Source organism: Brachyhypopomus gauderio, unplaced genomic scaffold (genome assembly GCF_052324685.1).
Source record: "Brachyhypopomus gauderio isolate BG-103 unplaced genomic scaffold, BGAUD_0.2 sc43, whole genome shotgun sequence".
In the NCBI taxonomy this organism is placed as follows: domain Eukaryota; kingdom Metazoa; phylum Chordata; class Actinopteri; order Gymnotiformes; family Hypopomidae; genus Brachyhypopomus; species Brachyhypopomus gauderio.
In genome coordinates this window covers 2,393,008-2,412,369 of record NW_027506869.1, presented here as the reverse complement: position 1 = coordinate 2,412,369, position 19,362 = coordinate 2,393,008, and the positions used below count along the sequence as shown (strand labels likewise).

Sequence of the window (19,362 nt, the reverse complement as noted above, 5' to 3'; positions counted from 1 at the left end):
TGTGCATGAGTGTGTGTGTAGAGTCCAGGTGGTACAACACATCTCTTTATATCCCCCCTCTCTATCTTCCTCTCTCTCCCTCTCTCTTGAAGCCTCTTTCTTTCTATTTACCCTTTGCAGAAGATTAACACAGATCATCATAAGCTACAGTATATCCTTGAAGTGATGCTTGTCATTGTTATTGTAAATAAGTTTAGTAGATCATTTTAGAAAGTAGAGCTTTACCGAACACTGAAGTTTGTTTTACAATTCTCATTGCTCATCAATTCATGAATCTCTCTGTGTGTGTGTGTGTGTGTGTGTGTGTGTGTGTGTGTGTGTGTGTGTGTGTGTGTGTGTGTGTGTGTGTGTGTGTGTGTGTGTGTGTGTGTGTGTGTGTGTGTGTGTGTGTATTGGACATATGTATGTTTCACTTGTGGTTGTTTTTAGCCCTTATGCTACTAAACATGCGTCATGAGTGTTAATAAGACTGCTGTCGAACTGACTTCACTGACCTGCAACAGATAGTTTGTTGTCATTAAAATCTGCGTCTTCTTCAGAACTGGGAGCTCTGCACGCTGAGACTGGCTGATCACGCACGACGTCTGGACGAGGTGAAGGCCAGGCTGAAGCAACCGATCCAAGATACGGAGGAGGAACGTGGTGTCATAAAGGTACTGTGTGTGTGTGTGTGTGTGTGTGTGTGTGTGTGTGTGTGTGTGTGTGTAATATGTATCTTTTTGAGTTCTTGAGCATATTTAGAAGTAAACAATAAGCTTGCATTTGGCTTATTTCTCTGGGAGGTACCATAACTTGTACTAAGTATTCATCACAACTCTAAATCAACTGATTCAACTAAACCAAGTTTTACTACATGTAAATTAGACATGAAATGTCATTTTAATTCTACCTGTGAGCAATTGAATAGGAATATCCCTGACTTTGTGCAAATGCACTAACCTATTGTGAATAAGCTGATTCAGGAACTTGCTTTCTCAAATAAAATCCTGATCTTAATCTCTCGGGGAACAGGCAAGACTGATCTCAGATCAGATTTAAAGGTTGCTGCTCATCAACAACCTCAGTTTCTCTTGCTCATTATAGGTTTACCCCTACATACCAACTGTCTGGTACTTGTAATCCTTATGGCCAGAGAGAGGGGGAGGGGGAAAGAGAAAGAGGGAGAGAGAGATAAAGAGAGACAGAGGGAGAGGTGGAGGGGGTTAGAAAGGGAGGGTCAAAACAGGAGTAAGAAAAGAAAGAGAGAGAGAGAGTCAGAGGCCGGGCGTGTGTCTGGATGGTGGGAGGTTCAGGGTGTCCGGGGTGGTGGTAGTTGTCCCTAGCTGTCCAACAGCGGTTGGGTTGTGTTATGCAGGAGGTTGAGGTCTCCCTGGAAGACTGGGCGATGAGCCTGTCCAAACTGAGCATCGTGAAGACAGACTTGTCCCAGTACATCGTCCCCGATGATGTCCTGCTACTGCAGGAACAAATAGACCATCTACACTGCCAGTGGGAGGAACTCTGCCTCAAAGTAAGCCAAAGTGTGTGTGTGTGTGTGTGTGTGTTACACATTGTATGGAAGTATTTGGAATATCTGGATTGCTAGTTTTGTTTGTTTGGATGAAGTGTAGTACATGGATGATGTTTAGACAGACGGGAGTACAGACTGAAGACAGACGGGAGTATTGACTGTAGACAGACAGGAGTACAGACTGAAGACAGACATTAGTATACACTGAAGACAGACAGTAGCTATCTGTTGTGTTAATGACCTTCTGTGCTGTATGATTGTCATATTGGGGTTTGAGATCCTGGAGAAACCAGGACATGGTGGAGAAGCAGGACATTTCAGAAATGAGATTGGACTGGGGGGCGGATAGTAGGGGCAGGGAATGTGGGCGGGGCATTGGGATATGTGGGCGGGGCATGGGGTTGTTAGCATTGGAATGGAAGAACAGATGGTGACGAGAGAATGGGGAGAGTAAAAGGGGGATGAATAGGGTTGGGACCTTCGGAGGACTTTGTTTTGGAAATCACGCATTCTTTGTCACCCACTGAAGTGTGAGTGTGTGTGGAAGGGTTGCTAGGCGACGATGAAGCACTGTCGTAGCAGATGTAACGTCTGAAGCTTGTGTGTTTTAATTAGGAGTGTTAGTACTGATATATAGCAGGCTGTGTGCTTTCAATGGTCCTTTCATTAGTTAGTTATCTGCCTTTAACACATTAATCAGCGATGCTACCAGTGTAGCATGTGTCTGTATTTGTCATTGCTCATGAATTCATGAATCTGTGTGTGTGTGTGTGTGTGTGTGTGTGTGTGTGTGTGTGTGTGTGTGTGTGTGTGCCTGCGCATCTGTGTGTGTGTGTGCCTGCGCATCTGTGTGTGTGTGTGTGTGTGTGTGTGTGTGTGTGTGTGCCTGCGCATCTGTGTGTGTGTGTGTGTGTGCGTGCGCACTCATGGGCACAGGTGTCTTTGCGTAAGCAGGAGATTGCTGATAGGCTAAATGCCTGGATCATCTTTAATCAAAAGAACAAAGAGCTGTGTGAATGGCTCCATCAGATGGAGAAGGAGGTGGTGCACAGTGCTGACCTCAGTATCGAGGAGATGGTGGAGAAACTGAAGAAGGTAAGGGGCCCTCCTCCCTCTCCATGCCCATCTGGGCCTACATGAATCAGGCCAAAGCAGTACTGAATAACTCAGCATTCATTTGAGCAGAACTTTTAGTAACTTCATCTTGGATTTGTGGGATGATGTCCAAACTCCATCGTCAGCAGAAACCATTCTGACTTTGGCTTCTTTGGAGATAAAGGTGCAAAGTTTAAAGAGTCCACCAAGACTCCTGCCAGCCCAGCTGTTTTGTCACAGATCCACAGGTCACCAGGCACAAACTGACCTCAGATCAGGGTCAAACATTGCTACATGTTTGCTGACTCGATTAGAGTGAGGCCAGACTCACAGAAAGGCCTCTGGAGAGTCCATGTATTTCTGCTTGAATGTGAGGTGTTCCATCACAGCTGTGCTGTGTTTACCTTTAGCATGTAAACAAATTATTGCATAAATAATGTTCATTGTGAAAAACATCACTGAAATTGTAAAGTGAAGAAGGAAATCAGGAAAAGAAACTATAATCTCATATTATGCTGTTGAATTTAAAACTAGAATAACAGTCATAGTTACTTACTGGAGCATGACACACTTTGATCATCCCAACCTTTCATGTTAGATTTGTAACAGTGAAAACCTTGTTGAATTCAATTATTAATGTTGGATGCAGTATAAAAACACCTTGCAAACAACTTGCCAACAGTCCTGGAGAAACTCACTTCTCTAACCTCAGTGTCTCCACTAGATCTACACTCAAAAACACACTGTCCTCTCACGTTTCTCCTCACATTTCCCCTCACGTTTCACCTCACGTTTCACCTCACGTTTCCCCTCATGTCCACTCTTCCAGGACTGCATTGAGGAAATCAACCTGTTCAGCGAGAACAAGACTCACCTGAAGCACCTGGGTGAGCAGCTCATCACCGCCAGCAACAAGACCAAGCAGGCGGAGATCAACGACAACCTCAAGGACATCGGCGACCGTTGGCAGCACCTGTTCGACCACATCGAGGCCAGGTGAGTCGCCGAAGACATCCAGCCAATCAGGGCTGAGGTCTCTGTCGCGTTGGTGATGAGGGTCTCATGGCGAGCAGGTGCATCTGTCACAGCGCTGGTCCTAACGACCCCACCATCATACACAGTTTCAGATATTCCATTTGCATTCAGCTCACGGAGATTCATAGCATGGAACAGATGCTCTAATCCAGAGCAACTTGCATCAGTAATGATGGTACATGTGTCTACTGGGATAATACTTGTGCCCCCTGGGGACTGAACCCCTGACCTTGGTGTTACTAGCATTTTGTTCTACCTACTAATATTTTGAGTGGTGGACCCACTGGGTAGGAGTGGAGAATATCTGCTGTACCATACAACACCTGCCAGAACTTCCAAGAACTGTTCCTCAGCCCGCTCTTCCGGGTGTTGGAGACAGGAGCAGAAGTAGAACCAGCTTCTTCTCACCAGGTCCTCCACCAAAACCTGGCGTGGCATGTGCTGGACTGATGTCTACATGCAGAAAGTTCCTTAATGCACCTCAGTGGGAATGACTGTATGTGAAGTGAGTGGTAATGGAGATTCCTCTTGTACTCTTCGACTGACAGCCAGTGGGAGGGACAGATGGTGTCCACAGCTGTCGGCTGGCGTTTCTGCGGGTGTCGGTCTCTCCACCTCGCACATGTTCCCCGTCACTCCTGTCTGTCCTGTCTTGTCTCCCTAGGTGTCCCAGCCATAGCCACCCCCTTCAAACTCTTTGTTTACAGTCATCTTTCATAGTTTTGTACTGTTTATCTTCCTATCATAAATGACTTTGACTTCCTGTCCCTGGGGTTGAAATCAGTCCAGCACAGTTCTACTCAGGTTTCTAAGAAGAGGATTATTACGTCTAATTATTTCTGTTGTTTTAAGTTTTGAAAAGCAAAAAGCAGAATGTTTATTTCACTGCGGGGAGACGGGCCATAACTTCAAACTTATTATGCAATATACATTCAATCTTAATAAGAGATGTTGATGAGCCCCTGTAGATGATTGCCCCATTCAGAAATCATGACCACAAAGGTAATACTGTACGTTTATTGATCAACGGAGAGGTCTTGCGTTTGCAAGACAATGTGGGATGTTTGAATAGCTTGTACTTGTCTGGACATGTCTCTGCAGAGTTGTGTGTCATGGTTGAGTGCACAGGCTGACCAGCGTGTGTGTGTGTGTGTGTGTGTGTGTGAAGTCTAAGAACAGATTAGATGAGCTGACTGGCCCATTATCAGCTTTTTGTTCCTTAGGATCACAGAGGTCACTGGGTCACACCTCTGGTATTTACACACACCAACACCCCCCTCCACACACGTACACACACACACACACTCCGGGAGGGCAGCTGCTGTCTGATGTCATGGGCCTTTGTGTCCACTCTCTGCCCCATAATTCCTTGTGTCTGTGGCCATTGTGTGCGGAGCCAGTGATCTGCAGGACTCTCAGTCCACATTGCGTCCCTGTCAGAGGAGAAGGCAGGCGGCCATTGTGTGGACAAACCCGTGGCGTTCACTGCGTTCTGCTTATTATTACTGGAGCAAAGCAGATGTTGCGTAAAAACCACCTGCCCCTCACACACACACACACACACACACACACAAAACACACCCCTGTGCTATCGGCACTGACTGCCTGGCTTGACTGTATTGTTGTTTACCAAGATTCCCATTTTTGAGAATTAGTGTCATTTATTTATATTTAGTGACTACTGGATTGTGTAAAATGACTGTACCAGTCACTATGAGACCAGTGAGAAAGTTTTGGCCAGAACAGCTTGAGTTCTGTTGTCATGGTGATACAGCATTCTGCTTTAGAGGTTTGGCAGTATGGGTCTTGCTCTGTTGCAAATTAAGCTGGCTGTGAAGTGGTAACTGTTCGATGTAAATGTTAAGTTTTATGTGTGTGTGTGTGTGTGTGTGTGTGTGTGTGTGCACGTGTGTGTGTATATATACACATGTGTGTAAACAGAACAATTCTCTTTATAAAACTAAAACAACAAGATTTAGTCCGAATTCCAAACCATTATTATTTCTAATCCCCCATGCAAAAAGGAAGTGGATTGCTGTGAGTTTGTACTATAGTGCTGACCTAGCCTGAAGACAGAGCGTGGGACAGGATTACTGCCAGAACAGGATCTTTTGCAACATGGAACACTTCTGGCACATGGAGGTCAGGCACCATGGGACAGATAGAGACACAGTCTGACAAATCTTCACATTAGAGTTCCTTAATTGGTGCAGTATCTTTGTAAAAATGAATTCATGTGATACAGTCTCTGTCTCGTCCTGCTGGATAATGGCCGTCCCACGTCCATATGTGCGTTTACACGTCTTTTTCAACTTCACAAACAACTCCTCTACACATTGGGATCTTCTGATTGTGTGGAGCGGTTACTGTATCTCTGAACACATCTCTGACTGGCACGTTACTGCCACCCTGCTGGAAGCCAGGCCTCACTGTGGTGTGGTGTCTTCTTTGGCGAGTGCGCGTAGTGATTTCTTTGCTGGCAGACTTTGACAGCAATGCTGTTGCAGCTGCTATGAGCCTGGAGTTCTGCAGCCAGGCCCCATGGGCATGATGTGAGGGTGGTTTGGGGGTGAGTTAGATAGAGCAGGTAGTGTGATGGAGTATGTAGTACGATAGAGCAGGTAGTACGATAGAGCAGGTAGTGTGATGGAGTATGTAGTACGATAGAGCAGGTAGTACGATAGAGCAGGTAGTATGATATAGCAGGTAGTACGATAGAGCAGGTAGTATGATATAGCAGGTAGTACGATAGAGCAGGTAGTACGATAGAGCAGGTAATACGATAGAGTAGGTAGTATGATAGAGTAGATAGTATGACAGAGTAGGTAGTATGATAGAGTATGTAGTATAATAAAGCAGGTAGTATGATATAGCAGGTAGTATAATAGAGCAGGTAGTACGATAGAGCAGGTAGTATGATATAGCAGGTAGTACGATAGAGCAGGTAGTATGATATAGCAGGTAGTACGATAGAGCAGGTAGTACGATAGAGCAGGTAGTACGATAGAGCAGCTGTGCCCAGTGCTTAGCGAGGGTGCTGAACTCTTGTTGTCAGGACGACAGTGTACAGTCAAGTTCTTTTTTCTGGAGTGGGTCAGGTGAGGTTTAAGTTTAATTAGCTTAGACGTCAAAATAAGCAGGGCCACCCTCCCTTCAGATTCATCCTCACACATACACACACACACACACACACACACACACACACACACACACACACACACACACACACACACACCTAGTGACCTAAGGTTTGTTTGTGGATTTGTGCTTATTACACATGGAGCTTATAGACACTTTATATACTTTCCATTTTGTTTCCATATTTAGTCAGTTAAACCATCCAACCTGAATGCTTGTGTAGTTCTAGCTTGTGTGTGTGTGTGTGTGTGTGTGTGTGTGTGTGTTTTGTCGACGCACAAACACTGTAACATGACATAAGCTTCTTCATGCATTCTTGACCAGTGTCAAGTGTGCCTGGTGAGAGAGACAGACGAAGGGAGGAGAGAGATAGAGGGGAAGAGAGAAGGGAGGAGAGAGAGATAGAGGGGGAAAGAGAAGAGGAGGGGGGCTATAGGGACAGAGAGTGCCTCAGCCCTGGCGCCGCAATTTAATGCTAACTATAACGCAAGAGAACAGCGGAGTAGCTTCTGCAGCTGTGAGTACGTACCACCTGCTCCCCACAACAGTGGACACACACACACACACACACACCCGCTGTCCTACGTGCAGATGCTGTGCTGGGGGGATGGATGCCGCTTTTGTTTGGACGTCGGGGCTATAGTTCCAGCTGCTTCCTCTCACGCTCAGCGGAGTGGCTGAAGCTAACGCTAGTCTGTCCCCATCTACAGCATGCTGCAGGCTTTCATTACCATTAAGGGCTAATGCTGCGGACGCGGTGCATGCACAGGCTTGGCTCGCACGTAGCATCAGTCGTGCAAGAGTGATGCTCAGCTCACTGCATTCCAGAAGGGAGCATTATAGCTTGGCACTGCCTCGGTGGTGGTAAATATGCATGATGTCGATGCAAAACTTAAAAATGGATTCACGTCTCATTTCATTTGCACAAAATTGGATTTTTGCTTATGTCTATACAATTTTGTCTATGCAATCCTGTAATTTCAGGATAGCCATCTATATTGTTTCAGTTCAGTGTGAAATTGTGTTTCATCAAAATGAGCTGTTGTTTACATTCTAATGAAGCATCATTGGACATGGAAACTCCACCAATGTGTTCTGCTGGAGCGCATGCATGAGATGATGTTTCTGCACAAGCATCAGGACCAGGGAGAGCGGTGTGTGCGCTAATGACGCGTCCTGGCTGCCACGTAAACGTTGGTTTGTTTTGGTCCCGCCTCAGTTGGAACTCTGGTCACGTGACAGGATAACGGAACGCGACGTCACGGAATAGAACAGCGCGCCCTGAATGTGGGTCACTCGTAGGTCAGCAGCCTGTCACTAGTGTTTGGACGCTCAGTGGCTACGAGCCGGTAATGAATGTGAGTAGTGACAGCCTAGCGTTGTTGCTTATCGTTTGATGGAGGGGAACGCCTTTTCTTCACTGCCAGACAGTTTCCATTAATTAAAGCTACGGTTCAGTGGTCCACAACGCCCTGTCACTGACAAATCTGAAGTTTTTCAACACTTTGTACTGATGCGCTCAGTCGAACAGGGAGTCAAACGGGTGTTCAGAGAGTACATTTGTGACATATTTATGTAAAAATACCCTTAATCATCTCGTGCTAAATACCCTTAAACATCTAGTGTAAAAATACCCTTAAACATCTTGTGTACAAAATACTCCAATAACCTAGTGTACAAAAATCTAATAGGGAAAAAAAACCCATAATCAACTAGTCAAAAAAGTACGCCAATCATCTAGTATAAAAAATACCCCAATTCACCTAGTGTAAAAATATAGCTATAGTCACCTAGTTAATCAAATGTTACAATAATCACCTACTTTTACACAGATAATTGTCTGTTTTCACCAATTAACCATTCAAAAGGGTCGGATGCTCTGATGAATTTAGATCTGTACGTAACTGAACGGTGACAACGATGTGAATTAAATATGAGGTTAAATTCCAGAATATTGGTTTTTAACTCGTGGGTATTGTCATATATGCTAATTTACCCTTTTTATATATAGTTTCCAAAATTAACAATAATAAAAAGAAAATGTGATCTGTATACATCAGAACTGAGACAGAAATGGGATGAATGTGTTTGAGACCAGCGAGCATCACCAAGCTGTGACAGTGTGCAGATTGTGTGTTTGAGTCTAATGTTTGATCCTGTATGTACAACACTTCTTTTATGAGCCCTGAAAGCCCTTAGTAAATGTGCTGAGCAAATACATTATATTAGATATTTACAATTCTCTGCAGTTGTGCATATGTCATTCATCGTGTGGCTCCAGTTTTCATTAAGAACATTTTCTTAATTATTTAATTTTCATTATTTTCAAAAATAATGATACTAGGTCTGTCTAGACGAAGAATGCTATAAGTGTTACTGTGTTATTGCATGGAATGTAAGGGAGAAAGGGGATTAACCTATTGATTATATTGATTCATGTAGTTCATTGATTCCAAGATGGAGCTAGAAATGCTGATTACTAAAGAATTGCTGATTAATGGACAGTTTAAATTTAACAAATCGGACATACGTTGGCTGATTGATTGATTGGTTGGCTGATTGATTGATTGATTGATTGGCTGATTGATTGATTGATTGGCTGATTGATTGATTGATTGGCTGATTGATTGATTGATTGATTGATTGATTGATTGATTGATTGATTGATTGGCTGATTGATTGATTGATTGATTGGCTGATTGAATGATTGATTGATTGATTGATTGATTGATTGATTGATTGATTGATTGGCTGATTGATTGATTGATTGATTGGCTGATTGAATGATTGATTGATTGATTGATTGATTGATTGATTGATTGATTGATTGGCAGGGTGAAGAAGCTCAAGGGAACTCTTGTGATGGTGCAGCAGTTGGATAAGAACATGAGTAACCTGCGCACATGGCTGTCTCGCATCGAGGGCGAACTGGCCAAGCCCATCGTCTACCGCGTCTGTCACGACGACGAAATCCAGCGTAAACTGGCCGAGCAACAGGTGAGCGCTACAAAGGCTCATTTATCTCTCACATACTCCACAGAGACGTCTGGATTTAACTGTGTGGTGCATTGACTGTACATAATAATGATTTTACAATATGTACAATAATGGTTGTGTGAACAAGAAACTGCGGGATATATTGTAGAGATTTTGGACGGTAGATTTTGGATCCAAATGATGGTGCTGTAGCTGGTGCTGCATTGGTGTGTTTGCTGCTGGCAGGAACTGCAGAGGGACATTGAGCAGCACACAGAGGGCGTGGCCTCAGTGCTGACGCTGTGTGACGTGTTACTGCATGACGCGGACGCATGTGGCAGTGATGCGGAAAATGACTCCATCCAGCAGACCACCCACAGCCTGGACCGGCGCTGGAGAAACATCTGTGCCATGTCTATGGAGAGGAGGATGAGGTGAGTCCGTCACACACACACACACACACACACACACACACACACACACACATTCTCTCTCTCTCACACACACACACACACACACACACACACACTACAAAGCCACGTCAGCACGGACACCCACACAGCCGCATTCATTCAGGCCACTTAAAATGCGTAAAGCCATCATTGAGACCGGCCTCGCTCCCTCTGGCGCCCCCTGCAGGATCGAAGAGACGTGGCGTCTGTGGAGCAAGTTCATGGAGGACTACTCGCGTTTCGAGGAGTGGCTGAGCGCGGCCGAGTGGACGGCGGCCAACCCGGCAAGCGCCGACGTCCTCTACACGTGCGCCAAGGAGGAGCTCAAGAAGTTCGAGGTGGGTCGACGTTTTAATCCAGAGATCAACAGCGGTCATATTCAGGAAGGTCTTCCTTACTGCTGGGTTCAGCTTGGTTTCTACTCTGCAACGCTGGATCCAAGTAATCTGTCTTTTCATAAGAACTTGGTTAACTGAATTGGGTGGAGCTGAATTCTGCTGGTAGGTCAATCTCTGGGAGGAGCATTCATCTGGGAACATCTGACATTGCAGAATGTGGACACTGAATTCACTGCTAAATTGGATTTGTCTCCTAGATTCATTTCACATTAGCCACAATAAACTGCAGCACATTCACATGAAGGGCTTTGAAATGAGCTTGTTTGTGCATCTGACACCCCCCCCCCCCCACACACACACACACACACACACACACACATACACACACACACACACACACACACACGTACACACACACATACACACACACACACGTTTGCAGGCATTCCAGCGCCAGGTGCATGAGCGGCTGACACAGTTGGAGCTGGTGAACAAGCAGTACCGACGGCTGGCCCGGGAGAACCGGACCGACACCGGCAGCAAGATGAAGACGATGGTGAACGAGGGGAACCAGCGGTGGGACCAGCTGCAGAGGAGGGTGGCAGCCATCCTGCGCCGGCTCAAGGTTCGACCGGAGGGGGCGGGCCCTTTATACCTGTACTGGAGGGGGCGGGCCCTTTATACCTGTACCGGAGGGGGTGGGCCCTTTATACCTGTACTGGAGGGGGCGGGTTCTTTATATCTGTACCGGAGGGGGCGGGCCCTTTATACCTGTACCGGAGGGGGCGGGCACCTTTATACCTGTACCGGAGGGAGCGGGTTCTTTATACCTGTCCCGGAGGGGGTGGGCGCTTTATACCTGTACCGGAGGGGGCGGGCCTTTTATACCTGTACCAGAGGGGGCGGGTCCTTTATATCTGTACCGGAGGGGGTGGGCCTTTTATACCTGTACTTGCAAGACTTACATGTTGAATCCACCACAGTTTTCCAAACTGGTGATCAGATTGGTGATCAGAAAGTATGAATTGCATGAGGTGGTTCATGGTGGAAGAGTTAAACCTTTGGTTAAACCACTGGACTTTATTATGTTAGAGCAAAGAACTCGGTTAAGTTTGGAAGTGGAAATCACACAGACTTCCTGCATCTGCTGTGAAGAGGTTTAATGTTTTAGCTTACACCCCAAATTGTGCTAATGTTTATTAGCACCCTGAATGGGAACTTGTTGAATGATATCCAACAAATGTGTAACTTTTAACAAATCCTGCTGCAGACATTGTGTCCTCTGGAGAGATTAACGTCCATAATGTGGGGACTGATAGCTGATTGGCTAAGAGCGACCTCTGTTCCTATCATAGCACTTCACGTCTCAGCGAGACGACTTCGAGGTCTCGCGAGAGAGCATTCTGGTGTGGCTCACCGAGATGGACCTGCAGCTCACCAACGTCGAGCACTTCTCCGAGAGCGACGTCCACGACAAGATGAGACAGCTCGACGTCAGTACAAACCTCCCCGCCGTTTACCACCCGCCCTGCTCTCTACTGCCCTCTAGTGATTATTTAATGTGGTAACTCTGGGCGGATGCTCTCGGCTCCTGCAGGCGTTTCGGCAGGAGATCACCCTGAACACGGACAAGATCGACGCTCTGATTGTGTTTGGGGAGAACCTGATCCAGAAGAGCTGCTCCCTGGACGCCGTGCTGATCGAGGACGAGCTGGAGGAGCTTCACTCCTACTGCCAGGAGGTGTTTGGCAGGGTGGACCGATTTCACCGCCGCCTGGTCAACAGACACCCGGTCAGTCGTGCACGCACACATACACACACACACATACACACACACACACACACACACACACACACACAATCATACACACACACACACACACACACACACATATATATACACACACACACACACGCGCGCGCGCGCACACACACACAATTATACACACACACACACACACACACAATTATACACACACACACACACAATCATACACACACACAATCATATACACACACGCATACACACACAAACAGTCATACACAGATACATACACACACACACACATTCATACACAGATACACACACACACACACACACACACATGCACACACTCACACATACCCACACATACACCGACATGTACACACACACACTACTGACAGGCACCACCTGGTCAGCCACACACACACACACATGCACCACCGTCTGGTCAGCAAACCGTCTCACACAAACACACACACTACTGACAAGCACCACCTGGTCAGTACACGGTGTCCATTTAAAAAATCTGTTCAATGAATACCAGTCTAAAGTCTAGTACATGATCAGTTTATTTAACCTCCATGTCACCCATGACGGTGTAAAATGGGCGGTCCTTAGGTTGCATAACGCTTAATGTTCAGCAGCCAGTTAGCTGAAGCCCCGCCCACAGTGCGCTCCTGCTTTCTCTTCCAATCAGAGCACACCTAGCTAGCTCACTCGAGAAAGCTCATAACCTGTCTTGTAAAATCACAAGATAATTGTTAACATGTCAGAACAGCTGTTAAATCAGGTTGCAGTGACACAAACTACAGGAAACCTCAAAGGTTGTCAGACGCTTTTTCATCCTGGTAGAAAACAGAAAAATCTGTTAATCATATGTCCCTTCTGGATATTTTTAGGGGGTTGTTTTGCCTTTGAAAATTTAAAATGAATAAAATCTTTAATTAAATACTGCTCACAATATTATACAAACATTTATAGTAGGATCCTGAAATCTTTAACCTATGACCTTTCTCTGGGGCTTTCTCTTCCAGGTCATGGAGGAGGAGTACGATTTCTCAGACAGGGACGCGGATGTGGAGGACTCGGAGGTGGAGGCTGCCTGGGCGGAGGAGAGCGAGTCTGAGGAAGAGAGCACCTTAAGCTCCGCCCAGCGGGCGGAACGCCGTCAGCTCCTCCCACCTCCCCTGGAGCCGTCTGGCCGTGACTCCCCCGGCAGTGTGGACTCCATACCGCTCGAGTGGGATCACACCGTGGATGTGGGGGGATCTTCATCACCCGAGGATGAGGAGGACGTCACTTATTACAGTGCTCTCTCAGGTACAGAGCCAGGGGCATGGTGTCTAGTCTTAAACCTGTAGTGATGAGTGATTTCAGATTTCAGAAGTGCTAATCTCTGCAGTCAGCTGTCTAGATCATATCTTTAAAAAACAATTACTACTCTAGTCTTTCATAAGACTAAAAATTGCTTGAGTAAGAGATGAACACACTATGCTTATTCTTCCCATGCTGATTAGAATGCAGGCGTAAACTGGGGGCGTAAACTGGGGGCGTAAACCGGGGGCGTAAACCAGGGGCCTCTCAGCCTCTCTCAGCCTCTCTCTCCTCCTCTCTCTCTCCTCTCTCCTCGCTCCACGCTCCCTGTGTTCAAAGCACAAGTGACTAGTTCAAGTTCAGAAAGCAAAAATCCTCCCAGGGATTTTGTTCCAACCACCACGACTTTACAAATTCGCCCATGCCAGCAGGTCAGGGGAACCGGCGGGACTGTCCGTGCTGACGTGGCGTGCGTGCGGCGGGACCTTTTTCTTGTTCGAACGTGAACTCGCAGCCCTGAAATGCCTCTGGGCGAGCCGCTGACCCCCTGACCCCCTGACCCCTCTTCTCTTGCAGACGTAGAGGTCACTGAGAGCTCCGACGCTTATGTTAAAGCCACAGCTCGAGCTCTTAGTACTGGACCTGGTAGGCTACGCCATTCTGCACGTCCCTCTCACTGCCTCTGTGCATGAACGGTTCTGTGCCCGTAAACGTGCCCTGCCTTGCCTCACGTGTGCCGAACCGGCCCTGTGTTTGTGAGCTGTCGGCATGAACGACCTCTGACCCATAACCCTCAGCCCTCATCGCTTCTCACCCCGTGTTACCATCTTTGCCTGTGTGTGCTCCCCCCAGAGCCCTATCCCAGTCCATCTCGCCCCACCGCTGACCTATGAGCCTGTGCTTGTAGCCTGAAGAATCTAGAGAATCATGGGTAATTAGGGCCCTGATGGTGACCTCACTCACTTGCTTTTACTCTCAGTGGGCAGGGCAATGATGGAGCCCCCTGGCTGGCATAGCCCCGCCCCCAAGGACAGGGAACGAATCATCCACAGCCTGACGTCATCACCTACACACGTCAGCACCCCCTACCACCCACACGGCTATGTAGGTATTGTGTGTGTGTGTGTGTGTGTGTGTGTGTGTGTGTGCATATGCATGTATACTGGTGACTGTGATGTGAGAGTGATCCGTAGTGATCAAAGTGTGAACAGGAGAGCCAGCAGACTTTAGTTTAGCCTGGTGGCATTCAGTGTTAATTCGACACTGAAATCCTTTACTAAGACCTTTTTGTGTTTACCTAAAGCAATAAGATTTGTTTCACACACATTCACAGCGTTTGGCAGACACTCTTATCAAGAGCGACATATTTATCAGTACGGAGGTACAATGGCTTCCTGGGAATCAAACCCATGGCCTTGGTGTTACGAGCTGGACGCTCCACCATGATGCTGTCTGCAGGCCACTGGTGTATGAGAGGGAGCTCACTCACACACTGTTACTAAAGAGGTTAGAGTGATGTCATGATACTGTCACCAGGCTAGAGGTAGCTAGTGGTATGTTAGCATGTACATAAATACGTACACACACACACACACACACACAACCCTTTGATATCCATATCCTGTCAATTGTTGTCTAAGCAGCTTGCAGTACAGAATGTTTCACTGGGAAAACCATGCAGGTCCGGTCACGTGACTCCATGAGTTTGGAGCCTTTGTTGGTAATACACTGTTTCTGTGTGTCTTTCACGCTCAACTAATGTCATACCTGTGTGTGTGTGTGTGTGTGTGTGTGTGTGTGTGTGTGTGTGTGTGTGTGTGTGTGTGTGTGTGCGCAGGCTAAGCTCATGTCTGAGTGCACTGACAGCATAGACAACGTGAAGCGCGTCAAGCTCATCCTGAGTGATGAGGAGGTGCAGGAGGTTCACGGCCTCTCCACACTCTCCGCTGCAGACCTCCACACCAGTGTGTCTCTCCCTGTTTCTCCTACACAGATCCTAAAGTTTTAAAGTCGTATTAATGTCTAGCTGACCTCTGACCTCTACCTCTGACCTTATCACCCTCTGCCGCCGTGACCCAGGCGTGATCGAGCGCTGGGAGCTCATCGGGACTGGGTCAGCGACCTGCTCGGGTGGGGGTGACCCCCGGTGGGGAGCGCAGAGGCGGGCCGGGCTGGGTGCTGACCTTGCCGAGGTCACAGCACAACTGGACCATGTGCTGACCGAGCTGGAGGGACTGCACAGGACCAGAACTTCCAGCAGCATCAGGGACATCGAGGCCAGCGTGCGTAAACTAAAGGTACCACGGCAGGGACACACGGGAGAGAGAGAGACGGGTCTGGGTCGACTTACCATCGAAAGTCGACTGGGCTTCCAATCTGTTGGGTCTACTTCCTTTACAGATGTTATTGTTATATTAACATGGTATACAAATAGAATCTATTAGTATTTTAGTATTGTAATCATGAAGCAAATATGGCATCCGTAGCCAAAATGATGTTTGTAACATTTTGGGATTTATTGGCGTTTTCTTCTAAGGAGATGCAGAGGGCGTTCAGCAGCTACAAGGCCCTGATGATTGGTGTGAATCTGAGGGGGCGGGACTTGCAGCAAGGCGACAGTGTGGAGCTTGAAGAGCTGAGGGAGAGACTGCAGGCAGCCAATCAGAAATGGACATGTGCCTGTGCCTCCCTTGACACCTGGGAGAGCCAATTGCACTGTGCACTCTTGCAGTGTCAGGTAGGGAGAGTGACCAATCAGAAGATCATTTTTAAGAGGTTATTTAAAGTGTCAGATGTTTTGCTTTAGTACTATCAACTGGAACCATTGTAGAAATTATTGGTCAGTTAAATTCGGATTTAAATTAGGATTTAGTTATCAGCTAAATATCAAACAAAACTGTATTAAAGAGAACGCTGAAGGTGATTTGTTTTTTGTCTTTGACCTCTGACCACTGGATGACCCCTGACCTTTCACCTCTCAGGAGTTCCACGAGAAGTTGCATTCGTTACTCCTCTGGCTAGCTCGGGCAGAGAGCCAGCGCTACATGGTCAACATTCACGATCATAACGTGGACAGCAGTGTCCTGCAGGAGCACAGAGACACACTCAGGGTACGTCCAGTACGATAGGATAGCATCAAATGTTATCAGTGCTGGGGACAGCACTGGACCTTGGAGTATTACAGCTACCAACCCACTTGTGTACTGTGAGCAATTGCACCTTATTGGTGACGTCAAGTGGATGATATTATCAATCATTGTACCATAAACCCGTTTCATGTGTGAGTGTAGGTGGTGTATGAGGAGCTACAGCAGCGTGAGCGGGAGGTGCGCCCCCTGCAGGACATCGCCTCTCACATCCTGCAGCTGGACCAGGGAGAGGACAGCCTGGAGGCCAAAGAGAAGGTGCACGTCATCGGCAACAAGCTCCGCCTCCTCCTCAGACAGGTGGCCCAGGACCTGAGTGTGTTGCAGGCTAGACTGGTACGTGCGGGACACGAGCAATGAAGCATAAAACCACTTTACCTCCATCCTGTGCAGTCAGTAGTCTTTGTTTCCTTGTCACGCTTATTCAAACCAACTAACCCCCACCACCAAACACACACACACACACACACACACACACACACACACACACACACACACACACTGTATCGCAGGACTCTGTCGGCTCGTCGGTGGACAGCAGTGACACGCGTAGCTCTGCAGGACAGCCAGCCTCGTCAGAGAAGGTACATCTAGTGTGGGATTATGGGAGGTCCCTGTACACCCCCCTCCCCTACACACACACACACACACACACACACACACACACACACACACACACACACACACACACACACACACACACACACACACACACACACAAACAACAACCCTCCTCTCGTCCTTTTTTAGGAGGTGATGGCTGAACAAAGAAGACCCAGCAGTGCTAGGTGCGTAGTGACAGTGTGTGTGTGTGTGTGTGTGTGTGTGTGTGTGTGTGTGTGTGTGTGATGCAGAGAGAGACTTGTAGATCTCAGACATGTAGATCAGGCAGCATTGATATAATCATTCACTTTTATCCTGACCCTAAACCCCCCCCCCCTACTCATTCTGCTGCCCCCCCGGGGTAACTCCCTCCTAACGAGCGTCGTTTTGCTCTGTCCCATCTGTCCCCGGGTGTAGGACGCCCCCCGGACGACCCCTCCTGTACCGGGTGTTGCGGGCGGCTCTGCCCATCCACATCCTGCTCCTGCTGGTTCTGGCGCTGGCCTGCCTGGTGCCTCCGTCCGAGGACCACTACAGCTGTGCCCTCTCCAACACCTTTGCACGCTCCTTCTACCCCATGCTGCGCTACACCAACGGGCCACCTCCGACCTGAGAGACCGGGAACACTGCCACCACCACCAGCACACACCCCCCTATAGTGCTACTGAATGAGCTCTTCTGTCAGTGCTGGAGATAGGAGATGGGAGATACCAGACTTTTGTGATGGGGGGGGAATGAGCGCTCTTTCTGTACTTCATTCTACGTTTCTGCCAATGATGAGCCAGTTCTGACCTCAGTGGTTGCATGATGTCAACGACATCAATGACATCAATGACATTGGTGATTATATAAGTGTAGCATTCCCTATTCACCATGCTGCATTAGGCTACTGCTGTAGCAGGTGTGTCCCAGTGAGTCCTGACTTCAGTAAAAAAAAAAGAACTCACTCACGGACAGTTACGCACCTCATGAATGTGTATCTTAACGGACCCGAACCGTCAAACTCCTGGAACGCATCACTGTTCATTTGTTTTTGAAATCGGGCCTGTTGAGCCACTGAAAACACTTTTTTGTGCTTATCAACTGAACGCAGGTCTTGGGCTGTTTGGCCTGGACATCCACACACCGCGGGCCGATCCGAAGTGCTTCTGCTCTGGGCTTTGTGTTGCTCTTTATCTGTAGCGACTTCACCCGCCACATCCGGGCTCGTGTGTGATGGGCGGTGCCGAGTGTCTGTGTGGAGACGCGTATCTGGGGCTTCGTTTGTTCAGGCCACAGGCCTCTTTATTCAAGCTAAAATGTGACAATAATTTTTACTGTGTCTAGTGTGTCTAGTAAAGAGACACAGTTTTAAATCACAGAACTACTGATTAGAGGACTAAATCTAATTACGTTTTATGTTTTCAGAAAAAAGATTACTTATTGATGGATATTTTGTGTGGGTTTATTTATTTTTTGTTTTTTTTGCTAGAACTATTTATTGGATACAGAGTTGATGTGTTTAAAATTTTCCTGCAGCCTATGGGTCTGGTGTTAGGTGAGGATCCATTCATTCTGCTCCCGGGCCTCAAAGCCAAGCCCAGGCCATCTGTATGAATATTATTGGATATTTATACTCATCTGCAGCGATGCCAAACAGAGGAAGGACGCAGGGATCCAACTGCTTCCGAATGTCTGAACCAATCAGATGGTGTCTAGTCTGTTAGCCTAAGGATCTCCGTAGGGGCGCTATGTGTAAAGTCAATCATGAGCTAATATTTCAGGTCCTCTGTCATTTACCAGCATCAGCATTTCAAACTTTACTACTGAAATGGTCTGAACATGATTTTTAAAATAATATATATATTTTTAAGTTTACCCATGCTAACTACATATCTGGTTGTGGCATGATTCACTACCTATTATATAATTACATATTTATTTACACACACACACACACACACACACACACACACACACACATTACAAATAAATGGTTTGTCAGTACAAC

At 47.1% G+C, this 19,362-nt stretch overlaps 1 protein-coding gene across 1 annotated transcript in view; it reads left to right on the top strand.

Moving 5' to 3' along the window:
• The window catches only part of syne2b (spectrin repeat containing, nuclear envelope 2b), a 96,853-nt gene extending 77,492 nt beyond the window's left edge, over positions 1 to 19,361 (top strand). The window contains exons 107-127 of the mRNA XM_076985600.1: positions 540 to 653; positions 1,355 to 1,510; positions 2,447 to 2,605; positions 3,435 to 3,601; positions 9,613 to 9,775; positions 10,001 to 10,188; positions 10,394 to 10,544; positions 10,987 to 11,169; positions 11,900 to 12,037; positions 12,142 to 12,336; positions 13,344 to 13,629; positions 14,200 to 14,268; positions 14,603 to 14,727; positions 15,461 to 15,587; positions 15,703 to 15,920; positions 16,160 to 16,360; positions 16,605 to 16,733; positions 16,914 to 17,105; positions 17,282 to 17,353; positions 17,520 to 17,557; positions 17,790 to 19,361. Of these exons, the coding sequence (XP_076841715.1) occupies positions 540 to 653; positions 1,355 to 1,510; positions 2,447 to 2,605; positions 3,435 to 3,601; positions 9,613 to 9,775; positions 10,001 to 10,188; positions 10,394 to 10,544; positions 10,987 to 11,169; positions 11,900 to 12,037; positions 12,142 to 12,336; positions 13,344 to 13,629; positions 14,200 to 14,268; positions 14,603 to 14,727; positions 15,461 to 15,587; positions 15,703 to 15,920; positions 16,160 to 16,360; positions 16,605 to 16,733; positions 16,914 to 17,105; positions 17,282 to 17,353; positions 17,520 to 17,557; positions 17,790 to 17,985 (3,267 nt within the window). The 3' untranslated portion in view covers positions 17,986 to 19,361. The remainder of the gene's footprint in view (positions 1 to 539; positions 654 to 1,354; positions 1,511 to 2,446; positions 2,606 to 3,434; positions 3,602 to 9,612; positions 9,776 to 10,000; positions 10,189 to 10,393; positions 10,545 to 10,986; positions 11,170 to 11,899; positions 12,038 to 12,141; positions 12,337 to 13,343; positions 13,630 to 14,199; positions 14,269 to 14,602; positions 14,728 to 15,460; positions 15,588 to 15,702; positions 15,921 to 16,159; positions 16,361 to 16,604; positions 16,734 to 16,913; positions 17,106 to 17,281; positions 17,354 to 17,519; positions 17,558 to 17,789) is intronic.
• Position 19,362: the final 1 nt, after the last annotated feature.